The following is a 20,517-nucleotide window of genomic DNA, read 5'->3' on the forward strand; positions in this document are numbered from 1 at the left end:
GGAGGAGTTAAGAGGGTAGCGGGGAGAAGTAAGAGATCAAAGGAAGAGACAGCAAGGACTTTGGCCCCAGAAGAGGCATTGTTTCAGTATACCATGGTGTCATCTCTCATGATTGCGTGAGTTGGCTGGGCTCAGTGGAGCAGCTGTTCTGCTCCACACGGTGCTGGCTGGGGCTGCAGTCCTCTGGGGACTCGACTGGGCTGGCACATCCAAGATGGCTCATGCATGGTGAGGATGCTGGAAGGCTGGGCCCAGCTGGGTCACTAGAAGGGCTGGGTCTCTCTCTCTCTACTTTAAAGTCCATTCTTTCACCTGCTTATTCATTTATATAAACAACAGACATTTATCAGCATCCACTAGGTGCCAGGTACTTGCTAGGATCGTGGTGACACTACACCGAGGCATCTGAGTGGCGTAATTACGTTTGTAAATGAGGAAGATTCCGCCAGCCTTCCCGATGAAGGTTGGAGAAGGCAGGGAGAGTGGAGGCAGGGAGGCCAGTGAGGAGGCCGTAGCTACTGTCCAGGGGATGGTTGCAAGACCTATAGTAGGGAGTGGCAGTGGGCCAGATGAGGGGTAGGTTTAACAGATATGGGGAAGCTGAATTTTCCAGGCTTGGTGACCAGTGAATGCTGGGGGGACAGAATGGGAGAAGTCAGCGTGACCCCCAGGCCTCTGCTTTGGAAGAAGACAGAGAGCCCCAAATGAAGTAGGCTTATCTGGCAGGTGCTTTCCTTTGCCACCAGATGATGATTTTATTGCAAGAGGCCAAATATAATGCACCCAAGCCCTGATACCCAGCCTGGGCCTGGCACCAGACGGGTCCATGGGAGTGGCTGCTGTCAAATGAGTGAGCATCGCCATGTTGTCAGCTCCTGCCCACAACTAACAGTTCTTCCTGTTTCAAAACTCCTCACCAACTTCCCTCGAGGTTTCTCTTTCCTATCTGAAGGGGTTCTGGTCCTCAGCCAATTTGCAAAGCAGAAACGAGTGACTCACCCCATGCTCAGTGAGTTCTGGACACAATGATACAGCAGAAGGAACACAGAGCTGGGAGTCCTAAGACCTCAGTTACAAATGCTGTCAACTAACAGTAACAGAAGGCCTAACAGTGACATAAACAAATAAGTGGTTTCATTTTTGCTCTGTTCCCTTAACAAGGCAGCCACTGGCATTTGTTCAGCTGCTGACCAAAGTTGTTAAGAATTCAGGCTCTTTTTATCTTTCTGCTACTCCATTCTTAGCACGTTAGGTTGTATTTTCATGTTTGTGGCTTCAGGGTCATAAGATGGCTGCTGCAGCTCCAGACTTCTCATCAGTATTCATCAGGGAAGGGGCCAGGGCAATGGTCAGTGTTGGCTGGGTCCCTTATTCTTTATGGAAGACAACAAAAACTTTCACAGAAGCTACCTTTCCAGCTGACTTTCACTTATGTCTTGTTAGCCAGAACTGTGCGAACTTGGAACTCCAGTTGCAAAGCAGGCTGGGAACAAGTATTTTTGTCTGGGGCTAAATACACTGCTGCTTTGCACAAAACTAGAATCCCGTTAGCAAAGAGGGTGGAAGTAGTGGTAGCAGGTGGGAAAGTACAGTGTCTGCCTTAGTGAACTGAGCTCTAACTCCTGTGCCTCTATTTCCTTCTTTGCAAAACAGAGATGTTAGTACTACATTGGAAGGCTGCTAGGAGAATTAAATAAGATCATATGTGCCGGGTGAAACCACACAATGGTGAGAGGATTTATTTCCTGACTTTATTATTGGTATAAAACAAGGACTGCATCCACTGGGGTAGGCTCAGGGGAAGAGGCATGTGGCAGAGGAGGTGTAAGCGCAGGATGAGCGAGGGAGGTGGGGTGCAGCCAGGCCTTGGGGCCACCAGGATGGTCCTGAATTTCTCTTGGGGCCCCGGAAGAGCAGGAAACAGAAAGAGGCTCTCCTCGACTGGCCCACTGGAAGGCGCTTCTCAGGGCTTTTAAACGTTGGATGTTTTAGGGTGTGAGTTCTGACACATACATGTCTGTATCTGTGTCGTGTGTTGGGGGGTGGGGCAGGGGTGTTAGTGGGTTTTTTGGTTTGTTTCAGAGAAGTCACTTTAAAAGCATAACGACCTTGTCTGAGCTGAAACTAAAAAAGGCCACGGGATTTCCCCCCTGCACCCCATCCCTTTCAAGAGGGTTGGGCTCTCAGGAGGCCAGTGAGCTGAGATCTTGCATCAGAACTTCAGGACTTACGAGGGGCAGTGGAAGTGGCTGGGAGCCTGGAAGAGCAGAAAATGAAACCCAAATCATTTCACTGGCTGGGAATTGGGGGAACTTCTGTGTCGTCAGGGACGGGGTCTTATATCTCTTTTTTTTAATCCTTTATTTTAGAGTGTCAGCCCCTGAGGGCAAGAACTTGGGTGTACCGCTGGACCACAGAACAATGCGTGGCACAGAGTAGGTCTTCAGTGAATTCGTGTTGAATGGATGGATGACATTTAGATAGAGAAGCACAGTCGTCCGCAGGATTGGAAAGTCTGGCATTTGTGAATTAGCAAACACAAATGAGGTGGGACTGGCTCCATCCTGTACCTTGGCGCGTTAGGGATGAGCTTCGTAAATCCTTACAGCAGCCCCATCTCTCTTTTAAAGAAACTTGCCTGTGTTTTGTGCCTGCTGGGTGCGGCATTGCTTCCTTACACTGTTGGGACACTTTCCTGGGACCTCCAATAGTGGAGACTAGGGGTTTCTGGCTGCTCGACACCCATATTCCCCAATTCTGGCAAAACTCTCAGTCTCCCTTTGAGAACCAACCCCTCCCTCCACTCTAGCGGGTATGGTTTTGAAAGGGCTGCCTCCACTCCATGCTCTAGTGTGGCATGTAGTCCAGGCTTGACCAATCAGAACCCAGCATTCTCCTGACAAATGTGATTGGTTGAAAAGACCTGAGCTGGTCCAATCAGAGTAAACCTTAATTAGAACTTTGCTGGGGGCAGACACTTGCTCTTTTTTGCTGAACTTGAAACGGGAAGGATGAAGCCCTTGAGAGTCACCTGCCTAAGAATGAATCAGACATCAGAAGGTACAGGAAAGTGAGCTCTGATGACATCATTTGAGTCCCCTTGATCAAGCTGCACCTGAAGTCATGATATTTCCAAACTTGAATCAGTAAATTTATTTTCTGCTTAAGCAGGTTGAATTGGGTTCCTAGTTGCAATGACAGAAATCCTGACTGGCAGGGTCTGCAAGTTTTAAGACTGTCACAGGTAAATGCAGCTCAGGATCCTGTGAGTGGAGCAGAAAGACTTGAGAGGTGGCAGGAGTCAGCAGGACCCAGCCTTTTGATTGGCTGGGCAGGTGCCCACAGAGATTTAGAAAATCTGAAAGTTTTGTATTGTCCCCAAAAGGAGCACTAAGACCAGAAGAGCAAACTTCTCAGACACTTAATTTAGCTTCAGTAGGAGAACCTCAGACAAGCAAGACCATCAGTATTGGAGTAGACTGCCTCACGGGAGAGCAAGAGACCCGTCCCTGAAGGTATATAAGTGGTGGCCGGCAACCATCTGGCCCGAAGTTTCCAGAGGGGATTCAGGCTTTGGGAGGGAGGAGTAAACAGGTAGATGGTGCCACGTGGGGCATCTGACCACAGCAACACAGGGGTGGCTTATCGGTCCTGGGGCTCCCCTCTGGCCCCTGGGAAGGCAGGAGCATGAGGGGATGGGGACGCAGCACCTACAAATTCACACTCTTCCCCGGGGGGGACTCCAGCACAGAGAAGATGATGAGCCAAGCTCTGCAGCCATCTTGCTAAGAAACGCCACAGGAAGGGGGCAGCATGGCCAGCGGGGATGTCCTGGGGCTTTGGGTGGGGGCCCTGGAGGGTCAGAACCATCTGGCTGGGAGGGCTGGGTGTGTCCTGGAAAGGAGACAGGCAGTGGGTGAGAATTTGGGGCCAAACAGAATCCACAGCCCGCTCCTGGCTCTCCTGGCTCACGGCTCATTCCAGCTCCCAGCTTTTGCTCAAGATTGGCCAAGTCCTCTCCGTCCTTCTTGTCCCACCCATCCTGGAAGCCTTGTGGGTGCCTCCAACCCCTACCCATCCCTCTTCTGCCCCAGTAGCCTCATAACTCAGTCTGTCCTACCTCCACCCCTATATGTGGGTGTCAGGTCTCCCCAGCTCAAGCGGCCTCTTCCAAGGGGTAGGGGCTGAGGTATCTTTCTGCCGTGACCCTCCCCACCCTGCTGCAGGGACGGCAGAGGGGCAGCTCAGTGACACCACGCCTTGCCTCAGCTCAGTGACACCACGCCTGGCATTTTCTGACACTTTGAACCTTCCTTCTGGGAACTGGGCTCACAGAGCAGGACCGGCTCAGGTAAATGGGCAACCTGAAGCCCCTTTGATGGTCCCTCTTCTGTCCCAGCCTAAATGCCACTCCCGATGAAACCTAGGGCCACCGAACAGTGGCTGGACGCCTCCCTCCCAGCCAGAGCCTGCTGTGTGTGTGGCGGCGGGGGGCGTGGGGAGGGGAGGGAGGGGCTCTTACCCCTAGAGGATGCTGCAGGGCCGCTTCTGTGGCCGCGTGGGCTGGGGGCACAGGACAGCCCGGATCGCCTCGTCAAAGACGGTTTTCAGGCCTCTCTGGGTGAGGGCTGAGCACTCCAGGTATTTCACTGAGTCTAGGTTAGGGCAGCAAGAGGGTAGAGGCCTAGGTCAGGGCTGGGCAAAACCCCGTCCCAAGCCACGCAACTGCACTGGCTGTGGCGGCCACCTGGGCTGTGTCACTCAGAGCAGGGCATTTACCCCTCTGTGCCTCATGTCGGAAAGGGGGAGTTTCACTCAGAGGGAGAGGTTAAGACCCCCCCCCCCCCACGAGAGCAGGTCTGTGTCTTTCTTGGACACAAAAGCCCTTTAAGGAAGGATACCTTCCTGGCAAGAAAGGGGCTCAAGCTACGGTGACCAAATTTCTCGGCGCCTCACTTTCTTCTAGAAAATTCCCACATGCCTGCCTCCGTCTTCCCCCGGGAGGCCTGAGGAACCCGTGGCCCGCTCACTAGGACATTCCAAATTTCATCTAACCAGTCCTTCGCATCTCCCCACTTTACAGTTGAGAAAACTGAGGCTCAGAAAAGTCACTTATCCAAAGTCACACACTAGACATTTCCCCTCCGCCAGGGGCAGCTGGGGGCCCTCAGCAAGAGGAATGGGAACTGGGGAGCACCCATTCCCCCATGAGGGGACCAGCCTTCTCCCACGTGACCACTCAGGGCTGGAGCACGGGGCACAGACAGTGAGGAAGGTAGGCTGAGCCCCACTCCCAGGGGCAGTGTTCTGTGACGTTCTGGAAGGAACCTGTGAGAGCTCCTGTGTCCATTACAACCCAAGCAGTCTCCCTGAAGTGAGCAACTGAAAACAGAGAAGGAGAGGGGCAGGAAGGGGGAACTTTGCTCTTCCGTGGGGGGAAGAAGCAGACCAACACTGATCAGCACTGCTCCCTGCCAGGCACTGAGCTGGGCGCTTCTGACAACTCTGTGAAGAAATCCTGTGAGTCCCCGCTTCCCAGGTGAGGAATCAGGCCCAGAGAGGGGATGCCCCGGGGCCAGAGACACACAGCTGCGAGAGGGGAGCCAAGATCTCAGGAGGGGCAGCCCAGGGACGAGGGAAAGAAAGTGTGGGGCAAGGACAAGGAAACCAAGGCTCAGAGAGGATGTCACTTGTCCTGAGTCACACGCTGGATGTCTCCCTTGCACGTGGGAGCATTGTCCCACCAGGGAGCACAGGCAGTGGTCCCAGGGCTCGGCTGGCAGGTACGGAGCACCCCGAGTTGGGTCTGGGAGTCTCGTCACCATAACCCTCTGTGCCCAGAAGGGTGTCGCTGGGCATTTGGCCACTGTCTCCCTGCAAGGGACCGTAGCCAGTGTCCACTTCTTTCTTCCACGCCCTCCAGCTGCGTCCTCCCTGGCACCTGCCACCCTCCTGCTTCCTGGATCAGTGGTGTCTAGAGAAAGGGTCCTGACTAGAGGCCTGGCCACTCCAGGACCTCAGCCTGTCCCCCCTCTCTGCTCCCCAGTCGCCCACCTGTGGGGGCAGCAGACCGCCCTGATCATGACTGGGGGAGCCACGCAGCCCGGATTCGAGTCTCGGCCGTGGCGCATCCCGGCTGGGTGGCCTCGAGCTAGTGACTTCTCCCTGAGCCTCAGTTTTCCTCCTCTGTAAAGTGGGATGATGAGAGTCCCTCCTTCATAGCTGCTATGACGATGAAGCAGGAGAATGCACAGGCCCGGCACCCAGGAAGCACTCAATCCTGTGATTAGCAGCTGGGATCAGAGCTGCCCCGCAACTCGCCACCCTGGACTGGGGGGCAGAGGCAGCTGCTGTCTTCATTAGCCTGCAGGCCCCCCAGGTCTCCCCCTTGGCCTGGGCTTGTCCGAGGCAAGTTCAGAGTCATTAGTCACTGCCCCTGGCCACCCCCAGCTGGTATTGGCTCCAAGAGGATTGGCTAGAGGCCAAGGCAGGAACCCCAACTCATCTCCTCATGAAGGAGAAAGGAACTTTAGGGAGTGTATAGGCTGGCTAGTACGGATGGGGAAACTGAGGTCCAGAGAGGGGGAGCCACTGGCCCAAAGTCACACAGACAGTCATTGCCAGGACCAGAATCCAGACTTCCAGGCCCCATCTCATCCGAAAGCTTGTGCTTTAAGAAGGACGGGGTTGGACACAGGCTGGAGAGTCACTGTCTTGGGTGGAAGGAGTCCTGGGGGGACAGGCTGTTCAGAAAGAAGAGAAGGCAGGGGTGCAATCCCCAATATTCGTGAGGAAAGACCAGAGGGCCTGAGAGCCAGAGCCCCTAGGATGGGACAAAGGACCCAGGGTTTAAGTGGCAGCAGAGGCCCCTGGGAAAGACAGCCATGTCACTGGGCTAGTCACATGAAGGAGGGGGTGACGGCTGTGGTTTCTCTTCCTGTGAAGAGATGTGAGTCCCCAGGGCCCTCCCAGTTCCGGCGGAAGGAAGAGTGGTAGGGCTGAGGGAGGGATGGGTTGCAGCAGGCCCCACCAGTTCAGGGGCCAAACCCTGGGTCTGCCGGACCCTGTGGTGACGCAGAGCACCCTGGGCAGCTGGGCCACTTCTCATAGTGGCCAAACCCCACTGGTGGTCTCAGGCTCTTGGGCAAGTACCCTGTCCTCAGGCAAAGGACAGCAGACCTGGACGCCACGGAAGAGGCCAGACCCATCGGTCATCACCTCCCTGGTGCAGGCAGCCCTGAGCCACCACGAGGAGGCCCCCAAGCCATCGGTTTGTGGTCCTGTGTTCAAATCCTGGTTCTGCCACCTACCAGCTGCGTGACCCTGAGAAGTCACTTCTCTGGCCCAGTGGCCGGGAGGCAAAGAGGAGCTGGGCTGAGAAGCCAGGAGGGTGAGGAATGGGGGGTGAGAAGGATGCAGAGGGAAAGACGTCACCCTTCAAACCCAAGCAGAAGCACCACCTCCAGGAAGCCTTCCCGGAAAACCCAAGCCTGACTTGGCTGCTCGTCCTCTGAGAAACCACAGCACACCCCCCTCCATCCCCGCTTCTGTCTGTCCAAATGCACTTATTTCAATGTCTGTTTATGGATTATACTAATACTATAATAGCAATTAACACAAAGTGCTTCCCACGTGCAGTGCTGCTCTAGGAGCTCACGGGCGTGAATTCATTTAATCCTCCCAACCACCCAGCGCTACTACCGTTGCCATGGTTCACGGAGGAGGAAACACAGGCCCAGAGAGGCTAAGTGACTCGTCCAGGGTCACACAGCTAGTACACGGCACACCCAGGGCGGAATCGCACAGCCTGGCCCTGGAAGCTATGTTTCCAATCCCCCTGCACCCAGCTCCCCGGTCTGAGCCCAAGCCCTGTACCGATCTCCTTGGCCAGCGCCAGGCCCTGCGGGTAAGTAATGGGCGCCAGCTTCTTCTCCTTCAGCTTCTCGATGGTGTCCTTGTCGTCCCGCAAGTCCAGCTTGGTGCCCACCAGGATGATGGGCGTGCTGGGGCAGTGATGCCGCACCTCCGGGAACCACTGGGCCGGTGGGTGGGGGCAGGAGGTTGTGCAGGGGGTAGGGGGAGAAGAGGGGCACCAAGTCGGGAGGAGATAATAAGGAGTCATGAGGGTGTGTGGGGAGGAGAGAGGACAGGTTCGAGAGTAAAGCTAACTATCACAGCCCCCTCTGAGACGCCCTCTGAGTCTCACCCCCAGTCCCCCCCGCCAGCCCTGGGTGGCACTAGGGACCCTCTCTGCCCACATCCTCTGCTGCCCCAGAGGCAGGCCAAAGTCAGCGGTCCCTCCCTCCCGTGCTCCCCTCCCTCAGGGTCACCTGCCCCATCCCCCCAAGACCCCCGCTCCATCCCGCTCACCTTGGCCCGGACATTCTCATAGGAGGCTGGGCTGACGAGGGAGAAGCAGATGAGGAAGACGTCCTGGGAGGTCAGACAAGGGTTACTCGTGAGGGGAGGCCTGGAGGCATCCCACCTGGGCTCTCCCACACCTGGGCAGCCACTGAGGGCTGGAGCGCCCAGGGGATGCTGGGCGCTTAGGACCCGGCAGAGTAGGGATTCCCTTCCCACCTCTACCCCAGGCTGCTGCTTGTTTATCCAACACTTCCTAACGGCCCGAGCCTGCACTAAGTGGTTAATCTTCACACAACACTGTAGCGGCGCTGCTGCTACCCCATTCCACAGACGGGGAAAGTTAGGCTTACAGGATTAAAGCATTTGCCATCTGCAACTCCAGAATCCATGCTCCTCACCAGGCACTCACTACCTACCCCCCACCCCCCGTCTGCTCACCAGCCCCAGCGCTTTCCTTGCCACCCTGGAGACAGAGCCCAGCAGCCACACAGCCACCTGCAGATGTGCCCCCATCACTCCTCCCCTCCCCTAGCACCCCCAGAGCCGGCCATCCTGAGCTCCCATTGGTCCAGAGCCTGCCTGCCCCGCCCACTGAGAACCAGGTGGTGCGGCAGCCCAAGAGGCAGAGGGGCTGGGAAGACAGAGGGCACGGTAATGACAGGGGCCTGATGGAGGGCGGGGACTCCTCGAGCTGGGCCTTAAGGGGAGGGTCAGGGTTCAGCAGGCAGAGGCAACAGGGCTGCAAAGCCCAGGACCACGAGGAGGGCTGGGCAGCATACCGTCTGCGGGTAGGAGAGCGGCCGGAGGCGGTCGTAGTCCTCCTGCCCTGCCGTGTCCCACAGCCCCAGGTTCACGGGCTTGCTGTCCACCATCACGTTGGCTGAATAGTTGTCGAACCTGTGGGAACAGGTAAGATAGAAGGGCCAGTCTCCAGCCCCAGAGTCTAGGGACTTGCAGTCCATGGTTCCATGGCAGAGGCCAAGACCCAGAGAGGGGCTACAACAGGACCAAAGTCACAAAGCTCTATGCAGTTGGGTTTTATTTTTTATTTTTCTTAAATACTGATCTATTACATAAGAAATTTTAAACGCAGGTAAGCATAGAGAGGAAAACATTGTCTCTACTGTTTTTCTGCCCTTACCTACCCTTTGGAGAGACGATTTTTCAAGGGTGCATAACATTCTCTCCAAGGCATGATCAGAATAAACGTTACCCACCTCCTAGGCTGGACGCTGCGGCTGGTCACCCAATATTTGCTGAATGAGTGTTCATTCCCATCTTAGGTTGGGTCCCCCCAGAAGCAAACCCCGAGATGAGGGAGTGGCACCAGTGGTTTATTTGGGAAGTGACTCCAGGCATCCGAGGGGAAGGGACAGCAGCTGTTGAGCTGTTACTGCGCGAGAACTGGGGCTCCGTCTGGCTGGGGCCACTGAGCTCAGGGCATCCCCCTGAGGAGGCAGGGAGCTGGGGTATTTAACCACCTTCTCCATCTCCCACTGGCAGAGGGAAGTCCTTGGGTGTTAATTCCCTGGCCTTCCAGCCCACCCCTAGTGCACACCAAAAACAGTTACTGGAGATTTCAGGAAATGCCACTGGCACACACTGGTAAGGCACATGTTGAAGGAATAGGGTGGGGCAGAGGCTAAAATCTCCCTGCCAACACCAGAGAGGCCTCCAGGGCAATCGCACAAGCTCGCACTGTGGGGAAACGTCCCAGACACCTCCCTCCCTGTCCCCGACCTGGAAAGAGCTTGTCGTCCCCTCTCTCAGGCAACTGCTTTGCCTTGACTATGAACTGGTTTTAGTGTGTCTCTGTCCCGCCATGGGTTGTGGGCTCCATGAGGGTGGGGCCCATGTCAATTTCATCTCTGAAGACTCAGGACTGGCACCTAGTGAGTGTAGGTGGAACAGAGTTAAACCAAACTGAACTGAAGCCCTTGGGATGCCACCCCCTCCACGAAGCCCTCCCAGAATACGGCTCAGTGACAGGCTGCAAAAGCCGTAATGCTTCAGAGCAACTCCAAAGACATCTGTCCTGTGACAGGCAACCGCCCCCCAAAAAAAGTGGGTAACCTGACATGTTTAACACCCCATGCTTGTCCAGCCTTAAGTTCCGCAGATGGCCCTGCTCCCTCCTGCCTGGAAAGTTCCTGCAAACGTCCCTCCCCTGGCTCCCCACTCTTCTTCTTTCCTGGTGCTGGGCTGACTCTTACTCATCCTCCCTCCAGTCCCATTTCAAGGTCACCTCCAGGAAGCCTTTCGCGAGCCCCAGCCAGGTCGGGGCCCCCACCCCGTCCCAACTCAGTAATCTGTGGTGAACTTAGCACCCAAACAGCAGACATCAAGCCTGGCTTGTTCCTCACTGCACCAAGGCCAGCGTCGCACTTGGCACGTAGTAGGTGCCCTGTGGACCTACTCTTGGTACCACCCATACCATAGTGGGATTTCAGGCGGAAGGCACTGTTCAGGGAGACATCGCTGGGCATGATGGGGAAAGAAGTGTCCATGCTTTCTTTGGCTTCTGCCAGAAACACTCCTTTGGGATGAGCTTAGGATGCAGGGACACTCTTTCCTTTACTGTCCAGTCTGAAATTCTGACACCAAAAAACCCCCAAGATTCCTTGAGCCAAAGGCATCTGTCTTCTCTGAGCCAACTCCAGGGTCTCAGGGGCCGTGGCAACGGGGAAAGAGCTGGTTCCTGGGACTTGTAGCAGCACCAAACACCTGCTCCGGGGCTGGTCAGAGGGTTAGAGACCTTCATACATTAGGTCTTGAAGTCCCAAGTGACCCAAGATAAAAGAACCTCAAGTTCTTGCCATTAGTTGAGGAAACCGAGACCCCAAGAGGTCAAATAACTCTTCCAAGGCCAGCCAGCTCACAAGCATAGGAGCCGGGATTTGAACCTGGCTCCCTCTGTACACTCATTTGTGAGCGAGAGAGTGGACAGATGCACTGCAGGAGGGTTGATTCGCCCGGGGATAGCCACCCAGAGGTGGGAGGGAAGAGTAAGTTCCTTGTGAAGCCTTGTCCTGGTTGTGTGACCCTGGGTGAGTAACCCAGCTTCTCCGAGCCTCACTTTCTTCCTTGTGAAGAAAGCCCTATCTCGTGGGGCCATTAGGAAGATCCAGGGACAGAGGATATCCAAGCCACCTCATGGGGAGATGCCGAGGAGCTGAACAGTCTCATCCTTCAATGTCACCGGCCCCCCACAGAGGACCAGCTGCCAGACCCTGAGGGATCACTGCAGGGACAAAATGATCCACAGCCCCCGGGGTCCCCTACTTCAGAGACCCGCAGGGAGCCAGGACCAGAGGAGCCTTAGACCACCACTGCGGCCAACCCTCACTCCCATTTACCAGATGAGGAAACTGAGGCTCACAGACAGGAAGGGACTTGCCCAAGATCTCGCAGTCAGTTGGGGGCAGAGCCAGAACTAGATCCTGTTACCCAATTCAGAAAAGCTCATGGCGTAAGCATCACTGCGACTTCATGGCTGGAGACTCAGCGGAGTTTGAGCTGGGGTCTGGGGGCTGACTGGGAGCCGTGGAGAGGGCAGGGAGCTCACGCTGGCTGGGCACCTAGGGGTGCCAAGTGCTGTTCCAGGCCCTTCATACTTAGCTCGTTTCAGTGAGCCCAGGAAGTGGATTCTACCATGGTGCCCCTTTTCTACAGCAGAAAACTGAGTCAAAGCCCGAGAGTGACCTGCCCATGGTCACACAGCTGGAGTGCTTTCACCCAGAGTCTGTGTGGCTTCTTTCTGCACCCCCAGGGCTGCAGTGGAGGAGGGGTATGGGGGGCAGGTGAAAGGGCGCTCAGCGCCGGGCATCACCTGACCACTACCCAAGCTTCCAGGGGAAAGAAGGTGGACTCACAGAACACAGAGACCACAGGGCATGCATGGCTGTGACCTGGGGACCAGGGAGGATTGATAGGTCAGGTGGGGCATGGACCACTGCTGGATTCGGGGCGTGGTCCTCCAGGCAACGGGGAGCCAGCGAGGGGCTTCACCAGGCAGGGGTTACATGATCAGCTTTGCATTTGGAAAAGGCCCTCTTGGCCACTGGGTGGAAAAGTCTTGGAGAAGGGTCAGAGGGGAAGCTGGGAGACGGAGCCACCGGTGAGAGAGGTGGGTGGTTGGAGGAGATGGGGGAGCGGAGAGGTGTCCCAGGTGGGATGCAAGGGGACAGAGGGCGTGTATGAGCAGTGGGGAGGCTTGAGCCAGCAGGACACAGTGAGGGAATAACTCGCTCGGTGGCAAGAGCATGGGGCGAGGGGGAGGTGCGAGGCCAGGCCGGAAAGCTTGGTACGTCCACTAGGGAGGCTGCACGTCATCCTGTCCATGGGAATCTGGGCTGGATTTGCCAGTTTACAAAGGAAGGTGAAAACCAAGTACTGGCCCCTCCGACCTAAATTAACCACCTGTGTTCTTCCTTCCCAGAGACAAGCCCCCACAGAGCTGAGCCCCCTGCTGGTGGCTGAGTTCCAGCACCTTCTCAGGACAGGCTGGAACATGCCCTCCCTGCCTGCCAGGCTGGCCCTGTCACTACAGAGCACCAGCCACGTGCTCATTTCTGTTCTAGAAGCTGCTCTAGTGCCGCGGTCCCCAAACTTTTTGGCACCATGTCTTCTTTCATGGAAGACAATTTTTCCACGGAATGTGCGAGGCAGGGGCGGGGCGGGGGAGGGGAAGGGGGGAGGGGGGGTGCTGGTCCAGGCGGTAATGCGAGCAATGGGAGCGATGGGAGCTTCGCTCGCTCACCTCCTACTGTGCTGCCGGGTTCCTAACAGGCCGTGGCCCAGAGGTTGGGGACCCCTGGTCTAGTGAACTAGACAGACCAGGGCCCTGTCCTAATGGAGCTTCCATCCCAGCAGGAGAAGGCAGATGGGGAAGGGCTGCGAAGAATGTCAAGCAGGGTGGAGAGATGGAGGGGGCCTGGGCGGAGGGAGGGGCTGCTTTAGACAGTGTGTCAGGGAGGGGATACCTCGGCCGGGAACTGAGTGATGGAAGTGGTGAGTGCAGAAGCCTGGGGGAGGCTGGCGTGTCTGGTCCCCGAGGACCAGAATGGAGTAAGAGGTGGGTTTTAAGGGAGGAATTTAGGCTCCATCTAATTTTCGCTTTTGAAAGCTCACCTGGGCTTCCGTTTGAGAATGATCAAAAGCAGAGGGGAAAGGGGAGAACCCCTAGGTCACAGGTACCTGAGAGCAGGGTCTTCCTGCCTTGTCTTTGTATCCCCAACCCCCAGCACAGGGCCATCCACAGAGCAGGCTTCGGTCTCCCCATCTGTGAGACAGGGCTTTGACCCTGAGCTCTTATCCCCCAACCCACAGGCAGCAAGTTCAGCTCAGCTCTCTCGCTTATCTGATCTGGTCCACTGGCACCTGCCTCCGGCCCCAGCAAACCCTACCACCCCCAGCCCCAGAGCTCTCTTGACCTCTGTCTCTGTGCCAGAGATCTCAGGCTACCTGTTTTGCCCAACTCTGCTCTCCCCGGCTGTCCCCACCCTCCACTGTCAAGGGCTCAGGGTGGCTTATTTTCCCCTCCCTGTCACAGGGGTGCGAGCACTGTAGCAGGAGCCCCTCTGGGGCTTGTCCAGAGCCGAGTAACTCCATATGGAAGACAAAGACGGTGGGATGCAGGCCTGGCTACACACCTGGCAGGTCCAGCACAAAATGAAAATGCAGGGACCCTCGTTCAAACATTAAGAATTTCAGGATGGGGCATCTGAGCATTAAACCAAGTGCAGGACCACCCGAGTGTGTGCCTGCCTAGACGGCTCACCCAGGAGCCGGCCCTGCTCTCTGACCCAACCCCTCAGAGTCCTGGGAAGGTAAAGCTTGTCTGGTCCATTCTGTCTGTCCTTCCACAAGGTTGTCCAGGACAACCGAATCCACTCGGGGCCACCAGGGGCCAGTCTCTCCGGGCTGCTGAGCGCAATTGGCCCTACCTCGGCCTCTGCTGGTCCCACCATCTTGCACCAGAGAACTCGCTGCCTCCCATCTCCCTGCACGGGGAAGGCCCCGGGGCAATGAGCTTGGCATGTCCCAGCCCTGCCCCTCCTCTTAAAGAAAGGGAAAACTGAGGCTCACCGAGGGGAAGCGATTGGTCTAAGGTCTTTGAGCAAGTGCGCCCTCCAGCCCAGCTGCAACAGGCAGACAGGACACAGGTAGCGCCAGCACCGTCCTGGTGAGACTGGCCTTCTGCAGGAGCTGCCCTCCCCGATTCTGCACCTGCCTTCCCGCTCAGGGCTAGAGCCAGCCCTCCCTCAGCACCAGAAGGCTAGAGCCAGCCCTCCCTCAGCACCAAATGGTGATTGGTGGTGAGCGAGCAGGTAAGGGCCGACGAGGAGAGGGGCACTGGCGCCATAGCGGGAGTTGTGAAATGAACCGGGGCAGAGATCAGTTTTCCAGGCTTCCTACCCAGGTTTCTCTGCCCTCTCCTCGCTGCCATCCTCCTGCCCGGGCTGGGGTCCCTGAGGCAACTGGAGCCAGGGCCAGTGTCCCAGGGAGACATATCAGTAGAGGGAGCCCAGCCCACCTGGTGACCCTGGGGGACAGGCCTCTTAGCTGCTGTGAGCCTCAGTTTCCCCCGCAGGCACGCTGGGGCTAGAATAATAGCCACCTCCTCCCATGAGCATCGAATGAGATCACACATGTGCGACATTTCGTCCGGGGACCAGGACACAGTAGGCCCTTGATAGATGGTAGCAGTGATCCATCCTCCTAGGGCCTCTCCATGAGGTTCAATTCAGGTCGACTCAAAACAGATATATCGTGTCTAAGGCAATGTGTAGACTGCACTATGCGTAAGACACTCTCCTAAGACAACGGGGAGACCCAGAAAGGACTGGACGAGGCCCCCTGCCCTCCGTAGGCTCGTGATCATGGGAAAGATCAGACAAAATCTCTCTGGGGAGTGAGAGACACTTTCAGGCTAGATCAGAAAGGCTTCCTGGGGGAGCAGACACTGGAGCTGGCCTGGAGGTCTTAGACATGTGGACGTGGGAAGGAAAAGCAGTCCAGGAAGAGGGAGCAGCTGGAGCAAAGGCCCTGAGGTGGAAATGCCCAGGGAGTGCTTGTTGACCAGGGGCGGGAAGCAGACGGGACAAGAAGCAAAGTACTGGGCTATGAAGCCAGAAAGGAAGGTGGGAGAAGGCCACACAGAGCCTTGGATGCTGTGCTATGGAGTTGGGGGGCTGTCCTGAGAGGGATGGGGCCACCGAGCATCGGTGAGAGGGGGCCAATGCTTCCCATTCACCCCACATACTCCTACATACCTGTGCATCAGGTGACAGCCCTGCCACCACATCCAACAAAAGGGCAGGCCTCCAGGTGGCACTGCCCTCTCCCCTGGCACACACTGGGCCCTGATGTCTCTGATCTCCCGGTGTCGAGGCCCTCCACGACTCGCCCCAGCCCCTCTTCTACCCTGCTTTTGCTCATGCCAGCCCTCCGCATCTCCCTGCTGGAAGGCCACCTGCTCCCTGGCACACCTTCTGCACCTCCCCACCCCGCGGCAGCCTCTCTCCCCTCTGGGAGCCCTCAGCACTCATCCCGGCACTGGTTGCTGCCTCCCCGGCTGAACCAGTGGGCAGCTCTGGCAGGCAGAGACTGGCTGGAGGCTGACTTTCAGGCTCACAGGATGTGCCTGAAAAGGCGGTGGGCTTGGTGATGCGTGTCTCCCCAGCCTCCGAGCGCCCCGCCCACGCACAGAACTCACACGGTGGGGATGTACTCTCCCGGGAAGGCGTTGGTGGTGTAGCTGATAAGCAGGCACGTCTTGCCCACGGCTCTGCAAGACAGGAAGTTCGAGAGGACAGTGGTCATGGGCCCTGCCCGACACTCAGGGAGGTTTCTCAGCACCTGCCCAGTCCCCTAGCCCAGCCCTCAGAGAAGACCCAGGCCCACCCCTCTGGGCATCAGTGTCCCCGTCTGAGAATCCCTGTATCAGCGTTCTCACACCTAAGAGTCATCTGGGGTGTTTGTTAAAGGACAGACTTCAAGGTCCTACCCCAGAGATTCTGAATCAGGGGTGTGGGCTGGATCTGGGAATTTGTATTGTAACAGGCTTCCCCAGGTGACAAGGATGTGAGACAGAGGGTTAAGAGCAGGGGGTCCCCAGGAGGCCCCTGGTACCTGCCCAGAGCTCTGCCATCACTCCCCTGGGATCCAGATCCCAGCTTCATCACCTGCCTAGGGGTAGCATGATCTTAGGCAAGTCACTTAACCTCCCTATGCCTCAGTTTCCCCATCCAGAAAATAGGGATAAGAATAGGGATAAGATGAGTTCATCTCATAGGATGGACCGAGAGGTAAATTAGACGAAGCCGGTAAAAGAACTGAGCACAGTCCTGGCACAGCGTAGCAGCAGCAAATACTGGGGAAAGCCTGACCCTCCTCTTTCCCTCCCACCTCACCATGGCTGTAAGAGCATGGAGTTTAGGAATCAGAGAGACCAGGATTCCAAATCCCATGAGGTCTTGGGCAAATGACAACTTCTTTGAGCTTCAGTTTTCCCAACTGTAAAATGGGCCTAATATTAGGGTTGGTGGGAGGATAAAACAGAGGAGTGTGACTAGGCCCAGGGCCTGCACATAGTAAGTACTAAGTTAGTAGTGATCGCCATTACTCGTGCAGTCTTCGCCCTCAGTCTGCTGAGCTGGGAGGGGGCAGGGGGCACAGATAGCCCTGGGCCTTCCCCTGCCCAACTTGGTTTCGTCACTTCCTGCTCAGAGGAGACCGGCTGCACCCTTCTCCCCACCCCCTGCCCCGGGCCTGCCAACAAGGTAACTCTAAGTGACTAGAACATTGCCCTTGGCTTCCGCCCTCCCCTCCTCAGATCAGATATAAAGCAGAAGTGAACAGGGCTGGACAGGCAGGCAGATAACGTGCATCAGCGGAGGGCTGCCTGATAAACCAGCCCACCCCAGGCCAGGAAAATCGAGTCTCTTAAGGCCTCAGGCTGCCCCTCAGTAGGATGGGAGGGTTGGATAAGAGGCCTGCCCAGCCAGACCAGCGGGAACGTGTCGGGGTTGGACCTACAGAAAACCCCAGGCGGTACCTGCAGGCTGGACCCTAAGACAGCGCTGCTGGCAGGCACGAGAGACGGGCACATCAAAGCTGTCACTTTACAGATGAGGAAACTGAGGCCCATAGCGGGACATGACAACCGGAGGTCGCTGAGATGTAACAGCTGAGAAGTCGCCTGGTCTCAGCCTGGCCCACCCTGGCCCCCAGTCACGCCCCTCCCCCTTCCTCCTCCTCCCGCAGCTCTGTCTCTCACGCCCCTCCCCCTTCCTCCTCCTCCCGCAGCTCTGTCTCTCACGCCCCTCCCCGCTCTGCTCCTCACCCACAGCCCCCGCGCAAGCTCCCAAGTTCCCCAGGCCGGCTTCACCAAACACACTTACGTGCAGGACAACCAGTCAAAATATCGCAAGGGGCCCCACATCAACCCTGCGGGCATGGGCCTCTTTCCAGATGGCCAAGGTGAGGTTCTGAGAGGCGCTGTGACTTGCCCAAGGCCACACAGCAGCGCAAGCCAATGACTAGAGCCCAGGTCAGCCTGGGGACCCACCTCCCCCCACCCCGAGCCGGCATCCACAGAATCGAAGCCTGAGGGCCCATGGGAGACCAGCCTCAGCTCTCAGGGTGCAGGCGAGAGGCCCCAGGAACCCCCAACCCTAGTCCTGTACTCTCCACCAAGGCAGCTTCCGGGGTGAGGTGGGCAGACAGAGTGGAGCTGTCCTCAGCCCACCCCTGGGGTTCCCTCTGGGCCCTGGGAGAAGAAGGGAGCCGTTCCTCCGGCGGCCTCCCAGGGACCCCTCCATCTGCAGGGCAGGGGGCTTCCCCAGGGGCGCCAGGGCGGCGGGGGGGGGGCCAGGGCTACCCCGGGACGGAGCTGTCAGCAAGTCCAACCGGGTACCTACCCATCTCCCACCACCACACACTTTATGGCCTGCATCGTGTCCGAGGCCTGGAGGGCGGTGGTGCTGACAGCTCAGGGCCCGGAGCGCTTCTGCAGACACAGGGGTATGGAGAGCTGGAGAGGTGCCCTGAGCAAGGAGCAGCAGCGGCGGGACAGGAGGCAGGAGGAAGCGGAAGGGGAACTTACCCAAGCTGCTGCCCCCACGGCCGTTTGCAGGAGGCGGAGCCTGCGGTCTGGCCGAATGGCTCAAGGGTGGGGTGGCCCTCAGGGGCTGGGCTGGACCCCTGCCAGGCATCCCTGCTCCGGGACACCAGTAGGAGACCTGGGGACCCTCTGGGCTGGAGACTCACTTCCACGGACAGGGCCAGAGCTGTTCTCCAAGAACCTGAGGCTCCTAAGAATGTAGTTCACCTCGGTTCTGGTCAATAAGCATTTAATGAGCACCTACTGTGTGCCAGGCACAGGATCGGGTACTGGTGAGTCTAGAATGTGAGCAGGAAGATACGGCTTCATCACAGGTGTCCATAAAACAAGGCAGGAAGTGATGGGGCCACGGAGGATTGACAGGGAGGGGACCTCAGAGTTACACAGAGGGCGAGCCAGGGCCTTCGAGGTGGCACTTGAAAGCTAGTGTCAGAGACAGGGCTCTCCAGAGGGGAAGACACGGATGCTCCCTAAGCGGGGGCCATTGTGGGACCCCCTGAGTGCGAAACGATGGGAGAGATATGGGGGGGATATGATGGGGCAGGAAGGGAGGTGGGGATCAGCTGACAGAGAAGGGGAAACGTCAAGGGAAGTGATGGGCAGTGCCCCACGCCAGCCAGGCCCGGTGCTGGAGGCAGCCCTGGGGGACCGGGCACGCTGGCTCAGGAGCCGTGGCCCGTTTGAACGATGCTGAGACAGAAGGTCTTAGAAGCCAGTTGGTTCACTAGGATCACCCAGCCTGAACTCAAACCCAGGGCCAGGTGACTCCAAACTCTTCTGTCACCCCCGCTGCTGTCTGGGGGACAAAGCCTGAGATCTGCCGTGGGTGGGGAGGGCGAGTGCGCCCCTCAGCCTCGAGGGGCCTCGGGATCGGAGCAGCAGTGGATCTCCGCAGCGGGCTTCACGTTCACTCTTCTCTGCCACCGCTCCCCGTGCCCAGCACCCCTCCGGCTGCAGGGACAAGGGGCAGGAGGGGATGGGCAAAGCCACTCGTCACCCACCCCAGGTGGGTCACTCAGGTCAAACCGGGAAACCAGCCAGAGAATTTGGAGCACCCAGTGCTGGGCAGCCAGCGCCACTCCCACTCTATGCCCCCCACCTCCCCCCCACCCCACCCCCATCACTCCAGCACCTGGATCTGAACCTTCCCAGACCTTCCACACAAGTTACAGGGTTCCCAAAGACAGCTTCTGCCGAAAGGGAAATGCTACCTCCCCAAGGACCGGCTCCAGAAACTTGGCCAGCCAATGAGTAAAACCTGCCAACCGACTTCGACGTCTTCGCTCTGTGCTTTGCATGGGCTGAGCCGAGACAGTGGAAAGCACTTCACGGCGCCCAGCCGGGGTCAGGAAGGCCAAGCGTCCCCCCATGACCCAGCCTGGGCACCTCACAGGCCACCTAAGGACTTTGTCCTGACTGCTCCCCCAAATCCACATTCTTTTCCCAACCGCTGCAATCCCGATCCCATAGGAAAACCTCTGTGTTAATCTAAAAAGAACAACGTACTAAGTGCAATGTGGGATCCCGGATTGGATCCTGGAACAAGAAAAATAAATTAATGGAAAAAGTAGTAAAATACAAGACAAATCTGAAATTAGATAATACTATTGTACCAAGGTTAATGTCTTAGTTTGGACAAATGCACTGTGGTTATGTAAATGCTGTGAACGTAAGGGGAAACTGGGTGAAGGATATGGTGAATTCTCTTACTTTCCTTGCAATTTTTCTGTACGTCTAAAATTATTCCAAAATAAAATGTTTATTTAAAAAAGAAGAAAAGAGGGCTTCCCTGGTGGCGCAGTGGTTGAGAGTCCGCCTGCCGATGCAGGGGACGCAGGTTCATGCCCCGGTCTGGGAAGATCCCATGTGCCGCGAAGCGGCTGGGCCCGTGAGCCATGGCCGCTGAGCCTGTACGTCCGGAGCCTGTGCTCCGCAACGGGAGAGGCCACAACAGTGAGGGGCCCGCATACCGCAAAAAAAAAAAAACAAACAAACAAAGAAGAAGAAAAGAAAAGAAAAAAGAATAA

The 20,517-nt window shown here is 57.0% G+C and overlaps 1 protein-coding gene across 2 annotated transcripts; it reads right to left on the bottom strand.

Annotated features, from left to right (window-relative positions):
- Positions 1-3,129: 3,129 nt before the first annotated feature.
- Positions 3,130-18,463, bottom strand: RAC2 (Rac family small GTPase 2). 2 transcript variants are annotated; one of them, XM_004279446.3, is made up of 7 exons: positions 18,288-18,463; positions 16,082-16,153; positions 9,144-9,261; positions 8,371-8,433; positions 7,876-8,035; positions 4,523-4,655; positions 3,130-3,894 (listed from the first exon to the last, which is right to left on the bottom strand). In XM_004279446.3, the coding sequence occupies exons 1-6, from the start codon at positions 18,320-18,322 to the stop codon at positions 4,525-4,527; spliced, it is 579 nt and encodes a 192-aa protein (XP_004279494.1). In that variant the 5' UTR covers positions 18,323-18,463; the 3' UTR covers positions 3,130-3,894; positions 4,523-4,524. The 2 variants fall into 2 exon arrangements, with proteins under 2 accessions (XP_004279494.1, XP_033260885.1); XM_033404994.2 differs by lacking the exon at positions 3,130-3,894 and adding an exon at positions 7,530-7,533 and having other exon boundaries at positions 4,595-4,655; positions 18,288-18,460.
- Positions 18,464-20,517: the final 2,054 nt, after the last annotated feature.

This window comes from Orcinus orca, chromosome 11 (genome assembly GCF_937001465.1).
Source record: "Orcinus orca chromosome 11, mOrcOrc1.1, whole genome shotgun sequence".
NCBI lineage: Eukaryota > Metazoa > Chordata > Mammalia > Artiodactyla > Delphinidae > Orcinus > Orcinus orca.